Below are 17,298 nucleotides of genomic sequence, written 5' to 3' on the forward strand. Positions count from 1 at the left end.
CCACAACATATGATAATCAATGGTTTAAAATCAGATGACAAATGATTAGTGATAATGCCAAAATTGTAAAAATTCTTACCTGCCGTGAGTCATTTCTGGTTGACATGACAGACGGCTCTAAAATCTCTATGACATACAGCTGCGTGTCACTGCACTTCCACGTCTTTCCCTCAGAGTCCATCAAATAGCGCAGAATCAACAATTTAAAAAGAAACTCGTGGAGACCTTTCTGCACCTTTTCAATCACATAAAACACAATCCATTAACACTATATGTAAACTGTTGATACATGTCCTATTACAGTAATACAGCTATATTGCAATAAGCATTAACTTGAGACTCATTATTACCGATGATGTGATGTCAAAATGGAACATCACAAGTTCTTTCCTCTTGGGGGTGTCCAACAGAGATTGAAGGATGACATTCTCATCAACATTTGGTTCAATCAAGCGGATGCATTTCATCATGGACGGCTTTTTGGTTGAGTGCTTCAGTTTTTCATACAGTCTCTTGACATAGAGAGATTTACCTGCATTTAAAAGAAAAAAAAGGTAACTATCATAGGTATCAATAATCTTAGGAGTAAAATATTCATCATCATTAATTTGAAATAGCAGAGTACTGTACATATATACTAACCAACACCAGCCCTTTTGGATGAGACAACACCAACGCACAGTCGGTCTTTGAATGCAGCTGCAGCACTGCATTGATCTGCTGGGACAATGTAGTGTTTGTGGAGGTACCTCTGGATCCTTGCCAATGGCTCCTGGGGAACCATGTGCAATCTGTACTGGCTGAAGGCTGAGGGAAGGTAGGCATGTTCTCTTTCCGAGCTGCAGATGATGACAAGTTTGTAGTCTTTCCTGCTCTGCATTTTTATTCGCTGAAAAAAGTTCTCAACTTTAGAGCTCACATCATAAGTGAGCAGATCTCCATACAGTAGAGAGTATATCTTGTGTCCACTGTAGCCTATGCTGAGACAGCGTCTGAGGAATAGCTCAACCTGTTCGTATGGTGTTGAGGAGTTGCACAGGAGGACTTCATCATAGGTGGGAAGGGTCTCTTCTTCGCTACTCATGTAAACAGAGATGCAAGATGTCAGGACCTCATCATGTGGGCAAACAATGAGGTTTGGATTCCCAGCAGCCAAGCCTTTAGGTAGCTGCCTCTGTATGAAATCCCCAATGTTATCATCAGAAATGTCTTCTTCACTCTCATCGTCTTTACTCTCATCTTCTTTGTTGGCCAGTATTTCCAACAGTCTTCCAAGACTTTTTATATCAAGAATGTGGGGAAGATAATTCTTCATGTCTTTCATATAAGCATTCCATATCAGATCAAATTTCTGGGAACCATCTGATTGTTCCACAAGACTTAGCAGAGGATCCAGCTCACTAGGAAAGTCTGGGTCTCCCAGCTCACTTCTTGGCACCATAACAAAAGTCTGGAACTCAATGTCTTCGTTTTGCTCTTGTGGTTTGGTGAGGATCTCATACTGGAGTGCATGCCAGACCTGCCTCAAGTCTGAGGCTGTGCAATTTGGTTTGACGAAGGAGAGCAGCATAAGAACCTGGTCCTCCATATTGGTCACATTTTGCTGTGTCAGCTTGCTGCACAGGTATACAATCTGTTCGGCTGTATAGTAGTTCAGATAGTAATGCTGGGATCTTTGTTTGTCCACGAAATCCATCCAATAGTCCAGGCACTTTTCCATTTTCCTGCAAAATTCAGGAAGCTGCTCCTCTATACTGCCCTCCACAATGACAACACTAAGAACACTGCCCAGGTTGAAGTCCATCACAATGCTGTGTTCCTCGCAGCTAAAACTGCAGTTGATTTGCGCTTCCCAGTGCCTGAACAGAGGATTGCCAGCAGTGTATAGGGCAATGAATGCCTCAGCTAGTCTTTGAACACTGGCAAAAACCTGAAAAAGAAATACAAAATAAAGTCAGATGCAAATGTGAATGCTGTCAAACATTGAGCTAATGACGATGATTCCAAATTCATTATATTTTATGCAGTAAGTACACCCAAGTCATTACTGTTGATGTCAATAGATATTAGCTCTGTCCCTTTTTGCCATACTTTATTAATCCTTTTATTTGTTGTTTTAATTATTGTGATTTTTGGTAATGTTTTACAACAACTTGATGCATCTTCAAAGATAGAGAAAACAATGAACAAAAAATTGCTTATAATTATCATTATTATATACAAGTAGTAGTAGAAGCATTGGTAGTTGTAGTAGTAGTATTTATTATGCTAAACAAATTGACCTATGTTAATTAAATAAAAAGGGAAACATTTTAATATACCTCTGTAAAATGATCAACTTCATTCTGCCCTTGATCACCTTTCCCAGACATAAGCATGAGTTTGTTCTGCAGCTCCCGCAGATCCTCAAGAGAATAGCAGCGCATCTGCTGACCCTCATCATGCTCCTCTGGAATCTGCAGCTTCAGGGCTGTGTCAAGACTCAACTGGATTGAAAAACAGAAATACACTTTAATTGTAGAAACTTTGTTCTCAGAGAAAACATCTGTGCTGCATGTACATAGGGATGCCATCAGCTTTGACTTTGTTATTCACCTTTTTAACACTTTGAGCACTGATCAGGTAGATACCCTTGTTGTTGATGGCTGATGCTAAAGAGAGAGATGACAGCTCCACTGACCCATGACTGTCCTTCACAGTCTTCAGCCATTCCAAATGGCGTGCACTGTCCCGCTACAAAAGAAGATCATTCTTAATTACGCTATTAAATATTAATTGTCCATTTCATAAGGCTAGTATGCCAACGGTTACATAGTGTGATGTTTAAGAGTCGTTGAGTTCTTTTAGCAGTAGTGTTAGCAAGGTGTCCTCTTACCAGTTTTTTTGGTAGGTTGCTGTCATTCTCCAAAGCTCTCCAGAGCTTCTTGAGCACCTCTTTGAGGACATGAAAACCAGCGTCTGGTTTGAGCTCATATAGCATTGACGAGTAGCCGAGTACAGCATCATGGAAGCAAGCAACGCGATCCACATCCATGTCATTCTCTCCCGCAGAAATGGAAGCCAGGTCAACGAACACTTTCAACTCATTGATATCTGAAAATTAATAAATGTAATTTGGCTGAATGAGCATTAAAATAAATTGGTGTTGTGACTACAGCAGATAATAACTATTCTTACCTTCAAGTGCATCTTTCACCCATCTGACAAAGTGCCCTCTGAGTCCCAGCTCATGTAAGCACAGTCTCCGGGGCTCAGTGATGTCCACCAGGACCATCTTGGCCTGCATCAAGTCATTGTCAATACGATTGAGCTGCTCTGTCTGAAAGTCTGCACGACTCTGAAGAGAGAAGAGATAAAAGACAATTTTTAATTAGTATTAAAAACAATACAGTAACTTAACACACATATGGTATACAAAGGGAGATTTTTAGCCAAATTCATTTTCCCATAATCAAAGTCTTAGTTCAAAACATGGCCACTTACAACTTCTGTAAGAGTCTCCAGAACCCTGAAGTCCCCTTGGAGATGAAGCGTCTCTTTGACCATCATGATAATTTGAGCCGAAGCCACAGCTAGATGAAGATCGTGATACTGTTCGATCTGTTGAACCCTGCTGTGGATCCACTGTTTGTCGGTTGATTTATCGATCTTGCACATGATGTCCAGGTCCAGAGCAAGCTCTTCGTACTTGCCCTTGTAATCTCTGAAGAGCTGGTTTACCTCCTCAAGACTAATGCTGCCATTCTTCAGACAAGTGTAGATGTCTTTGTAATCAGCAAAACAAGGCTCGAAAATGTCTTCATGTATCATTTCTGGTGTTGCCATAATGTCCGCTACTTCATGTTCGCCAGGGTTGTCGTCTTCCATTTCTTCAGTGGCTAGGAGTTTGGCATGTTTCTCCCAGCATACTTTGAATATATGACTCTCTCTAAAGGTGAACAGGACCTCTGCCATGTTCCTGATTTCTTCACCTAGATCGAAGTAGGTGACAACACCAGCCATGGCAGAGGGCAGTTGGTCAAATGGATGAACCTCCATGAAATGGTTCAGGGGCATGATCTCGATGTTGACCTGCTGTCTCTCTTCCATGTCGGCAACATCAACTGTCATGGAAATTAAATAAGCATGTGTTAGATTTGCTGCAAGTGTGTAATCAAACCAAACGGACCGATTCTCCACCATACCTGTCATATGTTCCTTAAGTTTTTGGCTCATGGTTAAGAAGATGTCCACAAGCTCCTTCTCATGGTACACAGCTTTCACTTCATCCTGTCTGCACTGTAAAAGCCTTCTCATTTTGACATTATCTTTGTATTGTTCATTCTCAGAGAGGCAATCTGTAACACACACACACACACACACACACACACACACACACACACACACACACACACACACACACACACACACACACACACACACACACACACACACACACACACACACACACACACACACAGAGTTCAGGGGGTTCTTTATCATTAAATGTTGAACACATTTTTTGGGAAATCTTTGATGACAAGCAGACTGTCATTACCGATCTTCAGCAGCTCTAAGAAGACGTTTCTCTTCTCCAAAATGATGTTGAGCATGCTGGTCTTAATGTTTCCATGGACCAGTTGCTTATTGATTGCTGTGAATGAGGATATGGCTATAGCAATTCTGTCCTGGGCATCTTGAGAGAGCTTCTCAATCACGTTTTCGTCTGCACCTGCAATAACAGAAATTACATGTTAGTGTTTCTGTCTAAAACCACATTAATAATTACAATGTTCAGTTTCTGCCACAAATTCAATCATAAACTGAGGCCTGGTTTCCTATTACCGTATTTTCCGCACTATAAGGCGCACCTTCAATGAATGGCCTATTTTAGAACTTTTTTCATATATAGGGCGCACCGGATTATAAAGGCGCATAGAATAGAAGATACTGCAGTCAAACATTTGACTGGGGTTGCGTTATGCATCCACTAGATGGAGCTGTGCTAAAGGGAATGTCAACAAAACAGTCAGATAAAGTCAAACTTTATTAAGCATTCTGACGCGTTCTGAAATCTAAGTGGTCCGAGAAAATGGCGATCGTCTCAACCATTGACATATGGTCTCAACGTGGTCCCTGACATGTTGTCATCGGCTTGTCCGCTTCCATTGGCCATATCAGAGGCAAACCTGAACGGATTGGCTAATAATGTAGCAAGCTGGGCAGAGAAGCTAGCGGCGATGACAAGTGCGGAAATGGAAAACGCGTTTTTCCGTTGTAATTCGGCCAGAAACTTCAACATTGTGAGGCGAACAGATCGTTTTGGAATATAAAGCTTGGATATTACATTTCCTTGGACTCTTGTGGATTTATGAAAATCAAGTTTTGGGCAAAATACCACTTTGTTGCTGAAAGGACAACGAAATCTGGTATGGATGCACTCTCGACACCTGCGCAGATTATGGCTGAATTGTTTTATTGTAAATTGTTTACTTTGTAACAGTTGTGTAACTGCTATAAATCATCATATGCTTTGTATGTGGGCTTAAATTAATCATTAGAGGCTAAGCTTTCAATTGGTGTGTCGCATGGCTGTATATTTTGAATATGTAATGCTTTAAAGTTATAAAAACGCGAATGAGTGGAAGTTTTATCGAGGTTACAGCGACGCTGTGTCCCGTCAACGGGGCAGTGATCTTTCAGAGGTTGATCCATATATAAGGCGCTCCGGATTATAAGGCGCACTGTCGTTTTTTGAGAAAATGAAAGGCTTTTAAGTGCGCCTTATAGTGCGGAAAATACAGTATCTGTTTTTTACTATTGTATCTGCCTACCCTACGGAACTTTTCTTTTTGGTGTGTGCATATTTTAATGGTTTATTCATTTCTGAGGATATACCGTGTAGTTGGAAAATGTCTTTGGCGGCAGTCCAGGAGAGGAGGTGATGAAGGACCAATTCTTCATCTTCCTCATAATTTCCTTGTCGGTCCTTTGGCCAAGACTTCTGGATAATTGCTGAGATGAGTTTCCCGAATTTCCGGTTTATCTTGAACCTCTCAAACAGCTTTCCCTCAGACTTGGTCTGTATATGAGGTTAAACAGCCATTAACATTACTGTGCATCTTTTAAATAGATGAACCAAATTGGTGTTTCATGCAGTTCCTTTTATTTCTATATAAGAACATTTCCCTGAATTTGTTTTTAGAAGATTTAATTAGTTTAATTTTTGCATAAATTTTTGTCAATGGAATATTATTTTTCTTAAATACAGCCAGGAATGTTATAAAATATGCAATTATTACATGCACATTTAAAAAGTGAATGAAAGGGCTTCCTACCTGGCACAAAGATGTAACAGCCTCAAGAGCACACCTCTCAATACTACCAGCAACGTGTGGATGGGATTTACTGAGTTCCTCTATTTTTGTGCAGTAAAATTCAATTTGATCCAAAGCAGTTTCCTAATACCAGACACATAAAACATATGTCACATTTCATAGTTTAACAAAAAAGTAACAGGGATGTGCAAAAGATACAGTATATCACATACCTGTTTGAACTTGCCCTCAAAATCCATTGTGAATGTCTGTCTCCATTCTTTTGTGCACTCTTCATCTTTGAATTGGATGGACATTATGTTGTTCCACGTCTGTAAATTACAACCAAGAAATAAAACATTTTTCAGCTTTCTCTACCACTGATGGGTTGTAAGACATGATTACACATGCATATTTTGTGTATTATTTATTTACTAAATCTAACAAAACTGCTCACTTCGATCTCTGCTGTAGCCTCAACACGGTACAGGGATGACAAACTCTTGTTGAGCAAATTCTGTTTGAAGGAGCGACTTATCCAGCTCCTCATAATGGCGAAGAAGTCTTTTGCACATTGCTGTTCTGTTTCCCTTTCTTGAATCTCCTAAATGAGAATTATTAGGACAGTATTTGAGAAAAGCAAGACTTTAATCTGAAATGCTAACAGCTTGCCTTATAAGATTCACTTCACATACCTGTTGTTTGTTACAGTGAACAAAGTCTGATACTGATGCAACCAGATTCATACAAGCCACAGGAACATCAGGGTAGTTCTGGGAATATGATGCTGGTTTGACACCTTTGCAGAGCTTCTCCAACAGTTTCACTGCTGTTACTAGGCACTCTCTCCTATAAGCCTCAGTAAAATAACTACAGTAACAAACAAAACGGAAGGTTAAAGCATCACATTTAATAAACATGTCACCCTCCATGTTGAAATGTGATTTCATGATCTGCACAGCAATATAGTCATACAAGAATATGGAAAGAACAAAACTAAAATGAATGAACTAACAATTCAACCAACAAATAGAAATTATCCGTCTGTGACTTCATGCCTTTTACAACTCAATTGAAAATCTACTAAATTTAGAAGAGCAAATCACCTGTACTTTTCTTCAATGAGGTTTCCTTGGATATGTGAGAGCATGTGAGTTACTGTCTGTAAAGCAAAAATTCAACAACATTAATTAGTTTAATGAAACATACTATAACTCTGAATTTTCAACTAGTGTTTCCACATCACCTGGACGTTACTGCTCGTAATATCCTGAGGAGCCTTGTTAGTGAAAACATAAAGCATGTCCAAAAGCTCAATGTTAATGATGACGATACACTCCATTATGTCATCAAATGGCATCAAGTACGTGCAGGATCGCACTAAAAGGGCATCAACCTCCATCAAGTGACTGTGGTTTTTCATCAAATTCACCAGTGCCCTGAAAGCAAAAGAGTAAGTAAACATATGTAAAGTAATATCCATCTACTTCCAAATAAATTCATTGGAAGAGGTTTGTGTGAGGGACCCTTACTTCCTCTCTTCACTGTACACGTATGCTGCTGAGGAACCAATGTCAAGGCCTTGCAAACCTGCCCAGGGTACGCCGTATTTCAAGTTTCCATGAGTTGGTATTCCAAAGGGCTTTGTGGTTCCTCTGAGGAAGTGGAAGAGCGGTAGCACCAGAATCCATCGTTGCATTCCCAATTTTTTCACATCGCGTATCAGATCCACCAACATGTCTGGCAGACTACAACAAAGAACATTTTATTAGCATATGAACACAAGAGTCTTTGTTAATCTGTAGTCAGTAGATTGTGACTAGCATTTTAAATAATTGGTACATGTAATTATATATCTACAGCATTATTGAATAGATTAGGTACCTACTCTTTGAGAATAGCGACATCCTGAGAAAACTCTGTCCAGTACTGGAGGAAGTCCTCTTTGTCTAGTTTGGGTAAACAGAGTGCAGTGCAGAGCTGATGGAGCTCACCATTATCCAGTTTAACTTTATGTAGTCTCCATACAAAGAGCATGATAACAGCCGCTCTCATGGGATCCTGAACATAGAGCATCTTCCCGTCTCCATTCTTCAGCAACTGAGGAATCACGTTTGTCAGCATGAAGCCCTTTAGCATCTTCCTCACCTAGGAAATTATACCAGAGACACAGAGAGAGTTAGTTGGGCTGGCTATACCTGGGTGGACCTAGACTTTTTAGACAAAGATTATGAACTTACATCATCTGCCCCATAGTCTAAGGAATACCACTTCTTTTGTTTTTCTTCATACACAAAAGGCTCCCCATAAACCTGACAGAACTGATTCAGCTGGATCAGAAAACTTCTCAAATTGGTAGGGGTCCAGGTCCTGAGAAGATCAAATATGGTGTCGAGCATTATTTTCCCCGCAATCTCTCTGCCTTGAATCAGATTTTTCCTTTGTTCAGGCCAGAACTTTTCTTTAATGAGTTCGAGCATGTTCTTCGATGGCTTGGCACAGATGATGTCATCATATTGATGCCAGTCCCCTTTACAAAAAAGATACAATATAAATTAATTGTGTGTAACCCAAATATGTCATAATATAATAAATCAGATTCCATTTACATGCAAAAAATATAATTACAGCTGGACGAAGTGAACGTAACATTTACCGTCTTCATTGACAAGGCGTGGTTTTACGAACAAACATCTGTTGGTCGTTTGGTGTGTAGAATCCAGTTTGTATATGTACTCATACTCATATCTGTCCTTTTTTTTGTAATAGACAACGTATTTGTACGGTATCGACACAGATTCAGCTTGAGTTTTGATTGTCATTAGACTGCCCACGACCAGAAAACCATGTTCTCCAAGATCCCTGTGTGAAAAGGAAAATAAAGTCGAATGTATGTGGTGTTAAAGGATGGTTCGAAGTTTTTTAAGTGCGGTTGTATGGGGTACTTATCCATAGTCGGTGTATTGCATACAGTAGATGGTGGTCAGCAAGCCCCTAGTAAGAGGCAGGCAGGAGTACCGACATGGAAGCTAAGCAATGTACTGCTGTAAAAATGGGCCGCAGCTAAAGCTAAACATATTTTAGCCACCTAACTACACTACCCAGTCACCAAAAACATAAATCAGTTTTAGTATACACTATTTTTAGAATATTTTCACAGCTTTACTTTCCAGTCAGGCAACCCTGTTTAAGTTTACACAGGGGTTTACATAATCATTTTATCTCACAGAACACGGGAGTTGCTGGTCTACCGCTGTCTCAAACAGTTAGTTTGTGTTATTGTGGGACATTGGTGTTTTAAAAAGGGTTAAGAACTAACAGTAACAGGTCTTCTTTCTGTCCCCAGAGTCAGAACTACACATGGAGAAGCAGTTTTTATGCACCACACATCTGGAAGAAACTCCCAGAAGACTACAGGTCCACTGCAAATCTGTTCTTTTAAATCAAGGCTGAAGACTTTTCTGTTTGACACTGCCTTTTATTAAATCAAGCATTTGTTCATTTCTTACACTGCAACTTCTTTTCTTGTATTTTATGCCTGTCTTATTCTATTTTAGCTTGATTTTATTTTCTTTAATGAATGTTTTAATTGCTCTTTAATGCTTTATGTGAAGCACTTTGAATTGCCTTGTTGCTGAAATGTGCTATATAAATAAATTTGCCTTGCCTAACAGAACTAACAAAAGACTAACCGATTGATGCATTGTTTGTCCATGAACAAATCTACAGTCATCGCACCCCGCTGCCACTAGGGGAGGTAGTTTAACCCTGAGTTGGGGATCGTAGATGTAGTTATAGCAGGTTTGTCAACAAGCAAGTAGCATAATATGTACATACACAGTATGTGTACTTAAATAGGGCAATGACTGTGGGAAAGTGTTTCTTTTACATAATCAAAACTTAAATTCTGGAGGATTCTTTTTTGGGTGTATCTTTGTTTGATGTGCCCATGTGTTAGACCACCATCTGAGCTAAACTGACAATTCATTTAAGAATACGTACCTCAACACAAACAGCTCAACTGCATCTTCCTCCCATTTCCCTATGCGGGACCCAGCCCTGATGAATATACGATCTTCTTTTGGATCAAATTTGAAATCCTTTGAGAGAACTGCATGGAAGTAAATAGTGAGTCTGTCTCTTGCAGCAATGGTGCTGTTCCTGGTCAGCCTAGAAAGCAAAAACAAATTAATACAGATATAGCAAATATAACACACACACACACACACACACACACACACACACACACACACACACACACACACACACACACACACACACACACACACACACACACACACACACACACACACACACACACACACACACACACACACACACTCTTCTGGGGGTTCTTTATTATTAAATACAAAACTGGCATTGGTGATCTAAAGCAAATGTGTAAAACTATCTGAGAGAACATCATCACCTTTTGGGTGGTGGGCCAGCCGGGGTGCTGGACTGTGTGTTATCCTTAGTGCCGTCTTTACCTCCATGGTCAGAGTCGGAGGTTTGTGCCGCGGTCGAGGCCTGAACCACCATGTCCTCTACTGGTCCCTGCGGGTCCACACTGGAACCTGTGCTGTCAGCCTGTACAAGTAGCATTAAATATGTAGGTTAAGTATACACCTGAAAATCTTTCTCCAGTAAAAGAATAAAGAATAAAATGTGGGCTTCTGTCAATAATGATTATTTTCCATACAGTATAGTTAGCCTTACCTTTGACATATTTTGAGGGCCAAAAACCATCTTTTGTTCAGTTACCACAGCCTGCTTCTGTTTCTGGTCCTGCTGACCCTTTCCCTTCGGTTTGCTTTGCTTGGTCTGTTTCACATTTTGCTCCACGTTGGCATTCTGGTCCAGTGCAGGTTGTTTGGCTGTGTCTTTCTTGTTCTTTGAGTTTTTCTTTTCAGTCTTTTGTTCTTCAGGGTTAGTGGCCTGTGTCCCTTTGCCTGAACCTGACTGAGAAGTCGTAATCTTGCTATCACCTGAGATGATAGTCGGAGTGTCAGCTGGTGCTGTGTCAGCTGGTGCTGTGTCGAGTGTCTGATCCTGAGTTGATTTCGGTGTGTTGCTCTCTCCCTTATCAGGGTTACCTGGAGCTTCTTCAGGCTGCCCCACAGTCCCTGCTTCTTCTGTGGCAGCAGCCTTTTCCCTCTCAACGACGGGTGTGTCTTCAGGTGGGGCAGCAGGAATGTTAGCTGCTAAAGAACTAGGCTGGCTCTCTAGTGAGGAGGGCCCATCCTGGAGTGAGTCTGGTGTTTCATCCATTGCATTATCTGAGCTTTCACTGCCAGAGGAGACTTTTCCACCCTGCGTCCTCCTCCCCTGGTTGTCTCCCAGGGAGAGATGGGACGGGTATTGGGCTGATGACAAGTTGCCATCTTTATTTTTTTTGTTCTTCTTCCTTTTTTTCTTCTATGAAGGGCATATGGTAGAAAATCAGCATTACAAACCACTTTACTGTTAATGGGAAACAATGATGCAGTCTTTAATCTAAATATAGAGTCAACATATTCTTAGTATTATTGACAGACTAACATTTTAAATTTCTAAAGATCTAAACAAAAGGCATTCCAAATGTTGTGAGGTAAAGTTAAGTAGCATATCATTATTTTATTAATTATTAAATTAAAGCGTGTCTTTTTGACTTTTATTTTCAATGAACATGCCCGAGCTTCCAACTGAAGTCATGGTCCAATTGATTCTAGAGTCTGAAGTTGGCAGAACATGTTAACTAAAAGGCAGACCAAACCTTGACTTAACTATTATTGGAAATATTAGAAAGGGATGATGGCATTCTGTATTTAACTCTTGCACAAAGAATATCTGCCTTGTAGAACAACAGGCAAAACAGTGACATTTACACGCACCTTTTTCTTTGGTGGGCTGACGGTCTCATCATTCGGTCGTTTGGGAGATTTATCGGAGTCATCCGTCGGTCGTTTGGGAGATTTATCAGAGTCTTTCCTGTCCACAGGTGGGTCGTTTTTCTCTGAAACTGATTTTGTACTTTCTGAGTCTGCGACCAAGGATTTGGGCTGATCTCTTGTATCTGGATTAAAGATAAATGGTATACAAATCAGACTGCACCCAAAGACATGTGAAAACTACAAAGCACTGCTCTGGGGGTTATCGACAGTAGTTATTTGCCTAAGGCTAATTTGCATTCCAGTCAAATCCGAATCACATCCCATAGCTGGTGAAAGATTTGAAGGATGCATTCAAACCTTGCAAAGAATACATGTTTGACAGCAATATCCAAATTAATGAATCACAACAATTTTTTTGTACTACTACAATATGTCACCTGGCTCAAGCTTGCATTTTCCCCATGGGCTTTTTATAAAGTGGGTCACAACAATAACCTTGATCTTAAATGTAATCTTACTCAGTGGGATGATACAGTTTGTTTAAGCCCAACATGTCCTGCTGTCTGCAAACGTGTGGACAGATAATGCAGGGATGCTGCCACCCTGAGGAGAATAACTCTAACAGTCCACACTTCTATTATTTTCATGTCAAGTAATTTCTAATTTTGCTTTTAAAAGTGCTATTATAAGTATTGCAACACAGGCTCATGGCATGACAATACAAAATAAAAAGGCTGTGAAGAGTTGAACCTACTTTTTAAAAAAATACATTTTTACTTAACTTCACATACAAGTTGTTACATTTATCATTTAGGGATAAAGTGACATTTAATTATGTTTCATGTTTAAACCAATGATTGTGGCAATTGTATGGCCAATTGATAGGGTAGTCCTATCAAACACACAACCGAAACATGCACTCAGCCCTCAATGGCACACTGTTATACAGTATACACTACAGTATATCTCATCTGTCCTCCAAATTTGTTTCTGGATGTTGTATTAACAAACTACCGTTGCTCTTTTATACATTGTTCGGACCTCATTAATCACATTTTGTATAATCATATATTTTATTAAAAGACATTTCTAAATTAATCTACTTACCCTTAGTGTTTGCAGGTTGGACAGGTAGCTTCTTGCCACACTCGCTACAGAACTTGGCGGTCTTCTGTGCGATATGCTGTCCACAACCTGGGCACTTCATCTTCACACGAGTGATCTCTGCAAAAGAAAAAACAACTGCAATGTACCTTGAGGTCCTACCCTGTAGCAGATTCCTTTCACTTTCAATTTCGCTACGTGAGGCCTCATGAGACAGCGTTCAGCTCTGCCAAAACAACCGCCTAAGTTGTTTCTTTCATTGACATGGACTTTGAGCAGTCTTACCCAACCCAACAAACTGGCCTATCAACATTTTGTTAAGTGATTGAAATGGATATAAAATGCAGCAGTGACATCAAATATGAGGCAGTGAGCCAGTGCCAATGGCCAGTGCACGCCCACCTTCGGTCCCGCGAATTATACAAGAAACTCACTTCAGTCAAAGAGAAGAAAAACTAGGAGGTCTCACTGCGCACTAGAACAGACCAAGTTCCTTTAAAAAAAACATATAACACTACCCTGAGCCTTTAGAAAGATAACATAACATTGATCACAACTAGTTAAAAAAAGAAAAAATGTTTAAAAAAAGTACTCTTCTGTAGAAAAAAATAATAATTCTTGCATATAGCCATCAAATATTTAACACATGTTGCTGTACCAAATTACCTTTCTCAGGGTGTAAAGGGCAGTAGATAGGCTAGGCAGTGGATTTAATAAGTCACGATGCCTTAACTGCTACTTGTCCATATAGAAGTTAGACACTCCTGAGTCTGCAGTTACTGTTGAAAAGCTGAAACACTTGTAAAGAAACTATAAATCACCACTGCCCTACAAAATGGCTAATCATACATTTTCAGCCATGAGTTTAAAATGTTGAACTACATCATTCTTTATTTTGGTGATTTGTTGTGATGTTATGGATGAAAAGTCCAAAATGATCACTGATTATTATTTGTTGAAAATTACAAAAGGGATTCAGTGACACTTGCAGTGGTCTATGCTTCATTTCCTGTTTTAGGACATAATCACTGCTCTGCTCGCTCTTTGTTGAAACCATGGATGTATTCAGACAACCCCTCAGGAATTCTGGCTACACCCTGGCCTGAGGCAACCATTATAGCTTGAATGTTTAAACCCAGAGAGAGCACTGCTGGGATTAAGTTTATTGCATATATGTTCATACATGTTTTTTGTGGGTCTTTTATGTGAGGTAACAGGGTTATTCAGCTCAGAGTTTAGCACAGCATTTTCTTAAGATTTTCTAACCAGTGAAAAGAATTAGACGGACACATCTCATCCTGTTGCTACTATCTGTTCATACTCTATATTGTCACATTTTGTGATTAAACTTTCTCTCTCACTGAGAATTTTTGTGATTATCTTTCAAATAAAAATGTGTGAAATAATTGTCAGCAAATATGTGGTAATATTGATAGGCAGGGAAAAAAAGGCCAAGAAAATTGCAGGCACTAGGTGTGGAAGTGTACTTGATTATACAAAATGACTGTTTATTTGTGCCCCCAACGGTCTTTAATCTGAAAAACTTGTAAAACAACATTATTAAAGAAACATTATGTATTAATCGTGGTGGTATTATTAGGGTGCATTGAGGATTGCAGGATTGCAAAGAAAGTTTCCAGAAGGAGAGAGAGTATCTTTATTTACAGACTGGAAAGAGGGACGTTTTTAAGCATCGAGTGATGCACCCTGTTAATGAAAAGATCTTTGGGTCCACAGTTTAGCCAATAGCATGTTTGCTTCGTAAAACTATTTGTTGCGTCACTTCCTGTTTCGACCCAAAAAAAAAAGAAAAGAAAAGGAAAATAGAAATGTCGACCTATAACCTCATTCAACAACAACAAAAGGAAATGCCAACTAAACAAACACACAGTAGCTAACATTGCCATTCTTATTGCATAATCACGACACAATAACAGCTCTGTGTCACACTAAATAAGTGTCCTTGCTACATTTAGGCAGCGAGTTAGCTATCTAGCTTACTAACCCGGCTTTATAACAGCAAACCTTTTAAGCTGCGTAACAGCGTGGCGTTAAGTTAGCTTACATTAGCTGAGTCTGTTTGCTCTCTGACTCACTTCCCAGAAAAACAAAACAATAAAATGTGCAGGTGCAAGGACGGCTGTCACCCAAATAGCATTGCATTTAAAACCCGTTTCGAGTCCCGTGACAGCGAGGTCTGATAAGTTAGCTGACTTAAGGTTACTCCAGCTAATATGATTAACGTTAGGTCACTATTTCTAATTTGTCATAAAGTCTGACGTTATCACCTCCAGCTTTCTACAGAGAACTAACAAACATGTCCTACCTGAAAAGACTGTGTCGCGACCTTATTCAATATTTCTTCTCTTTTGCAAAAGGGAAAAGCCCAGAAGTCATCTCTACTGGACCTAACGTTACCGCCGGCACAGTCACATCCGAGACCCTGCTATTCATTCCGTTTCCGCATGTGCTGTAAAGTTTCGTTTTATCAGAAATGGGCGTCAACTAATACAGTTTACTTTCTTAATAACTCATATCAGTATTTTTTTCTGGACTGGGGAGGATGGCAGAGTAGGTTTTCATGAACAGGTGTGGAAAGTAATTGGGACTCTCATGTAACCATGTAGCCTCGTTTTAAAAACCTCTTCTAATGACAATGATCAATACTTCTAGTTTTGATTAAATAATCAAGTGATGTTTAAGTACTTTATAACACAAGCAAAGAGTAGGCACAATCCAAGAGGGGACATGTGCTTTCTGAATAATTGAAAGCATGATTGGCTGCTAGACAGGGAGTCATGGTCCATCAAGTGATTTAGTTACACAAATTGTGGGATTTTCCTTTTGTTTTTGATTTTTTAGAAATAACTGTGTCCTACAGGCAAGTTGTCTTAAAACGCTAAGTCTGTATATGTGCACCCTTTAGAAAAGCTTTCATGAAGAGTAACATTGTCTTGGTGGCTTGTGGCATAAAAGCACGTTTTGGGATTTTTAAATTGTCTATCTTTGTCTTAAACAATGATTGTTACAAGTGAGTACTTTTACCCAACAGTGCTTGCAGAATTTTAAATAAACTCTGTCCAATTCAGTCACTGGTTATATGGTCACAAAGCATTCAGGCACTCAGATAAACATGTCTGCTTGTGGCTGTATTTGACTTTCACTTTGAGCAAGGACACATTCAGCTGGCTGTTGTCCATAGGCCAATAGTAGAAAACTGTGATCGCAGGCTACTGGAAACCCCTCCATTATGTGTTAAAGTGTGCAAATAGAAAGCAAAGTCAGGCAAGTCTTTCACCACAGCAAAATGTCCACAAAGTAGCAGCACTGGACCAGTTCCTGCAATATATTACACTGTCAGCACAGTGTATGTGCCCCTCAACTACAACAGCTACACATGGATTCAGGCTAAGCAATGTGTTTGTATCTCTTGCATAATGCTCTCTCTAGATAATCCATCCATAATAAGAAAAAAAAAAGTAGAACCAAATACTGTGTGCTGCGTTGTTTACTGTGAGAAAGGAGATTCACACTATCCTGTCTGTGTACATTCTCAGATGTTTATTGTTTACACTGAGCATCCAGTGATGTCTGTGGGATGAACTTTTTATCCTGTTATGAGTTGTGCCTCTCTACAGCTCTCACATGACACCCACTTCTCCATTGAGGAGAGTTGTGTTCATTCGAGTAATGAAGGCTCAACACTAACTTATTTTAGGATGCTGTGCTCTTAAATTGTCAGCAGAGGGCAGAATAATCTGGAAGTTAGTGTAAGAATGTGCCATTGAGTGCAGGGACCAGGCAAGATTGTATGATTTCAACCACGTTTGCATGTGGACGCTGTGCTCTAAAAAAAAAAAAGTCACCTAACTTATCTTCTGGAAACACCTACCGTATCTTAAGTGTTTCAGGTTTATTTTGTGCGGGTATGTTATCATGATAACTTGGACTGCACTCCCAGCTCAGGTATGTGTTGCATTTAGGCTGTCAGATCTGAAGTTATTGAAACTTGTCTTCACAATGCA

At 39.7% G+C, this 17,298-nt stretch overlaps 1 protein-coding gene across 3 annotated transcripts in view; it reads right to left on the reverse strand.

Moving 5' to 3' along the window:
- rnf213a (ring finger protein 213a) overlaps nt 1–15,724 on the reverse strand; it is a 33,040-nt gene extending 17,316 nt beyond the window's left edge. For all 3 annotated transcript variants that reach the window (XM_039824079.1, XM_039824077.1, XM_039824078.1), the window contains exons 1-27: nt 15,600–15,724; nt 13,277–13,393; nt 12,170–12,351; nt 11,016–11,714; nt 10,726–10,886; nt 10,299–10,466; nt 8,953–9,158; nt 8,537–8,826; nt 8,185–8,444; nt 7,829–8,044; nt 7,543–7,735; nt 7,403–7,458; nt 6,992–7,166; nt 6,754–6,900; nt 6,530–6,628; nt 6,318–6,440; nt 5,878–6,061; nt 4,538–4,711; nt 4,185–4,337; nt 3,484–4,103; nt 3,178–3,337; nt 2,876–3,093; nt 2,596–2,733; nt 2,322–2,486; nt 643–1,930; nt 351–532; nt 80–235 (exon numbers count right to left, since the gene is read on the reverse strand). In XM_039824079.1, the coding sequence (XP_039680013.1) occupies nt 80–235; nt 351–532; nt 643–1,930; nt 2,322–2,486; nt 2,596–2,733; nt 2,876–3,093; nt 3,178–3,337; nt 3,484–4,103; nt 4,185–4,337; nt 4,538–4,711; nt 5,878–6,061; nt 6,318–6,440; nt 6,530–6,628; nt 6,754–6,900; nt 6,992–7,166; nt 7,403–7,458; nt 7,543–7,735; nt 7,829–8,044; nt 8,185–8,444; nt 8,537–8,826; nt 8,953–9,158; nt 10,299–10,466; nt 10,726–10,886; nt 11,016–11,714; nt 12,170–12,351; nt 13,277–13,376 (6,513 nt within the window). In that variant the 5' untranslated portion in view covers nt 13,377–13,393; nt 15,600–15,724. The remainder of the gene's footprint in view (nt 1–79; nt 236–350; nt 533–642; nt 1,931–2,321; nt 2,487–2,595; nt 2,734–2,875; nt 3,094–3,177; nt 3,338–3,483; nt 4,104–4,184; nt 4,338–4,537; nt 4,712–5,877; nt 6,062–6,317; nt 6,441–6,529; nt 6,629–6,753; nt 6,901–6,991; nt 7,167–7,402; nt 7,459–7,542; nt 7,736–7,828; nt 8,045–8,184; nt 8,445–8,536; nt 8,827–8,952; nt 9,159–10,298; nt 10,467–10,725; nt 10,887–11,015; nt 11,715–12,169; nt 12,352–13,276; nt 13,394–15,599) is intronic.
- Nucleotides 15,725–17,298: the final 1,574 nt, after the last annotated feature.

This window comes from Perca fluviatilis, chromosome 15 (assembly GCF_010015445.1).
Source record: "Perca fluviatilis chromosome 15, GENO_Pfluv_1.0, whole genome shotgun sequence".
NCBI classification, from domain to species: Eukaryota; Metazoa; Chordata; class Actinopteri; order Perciformes; family Percidae; genus Perca; species Perca fluviatilis.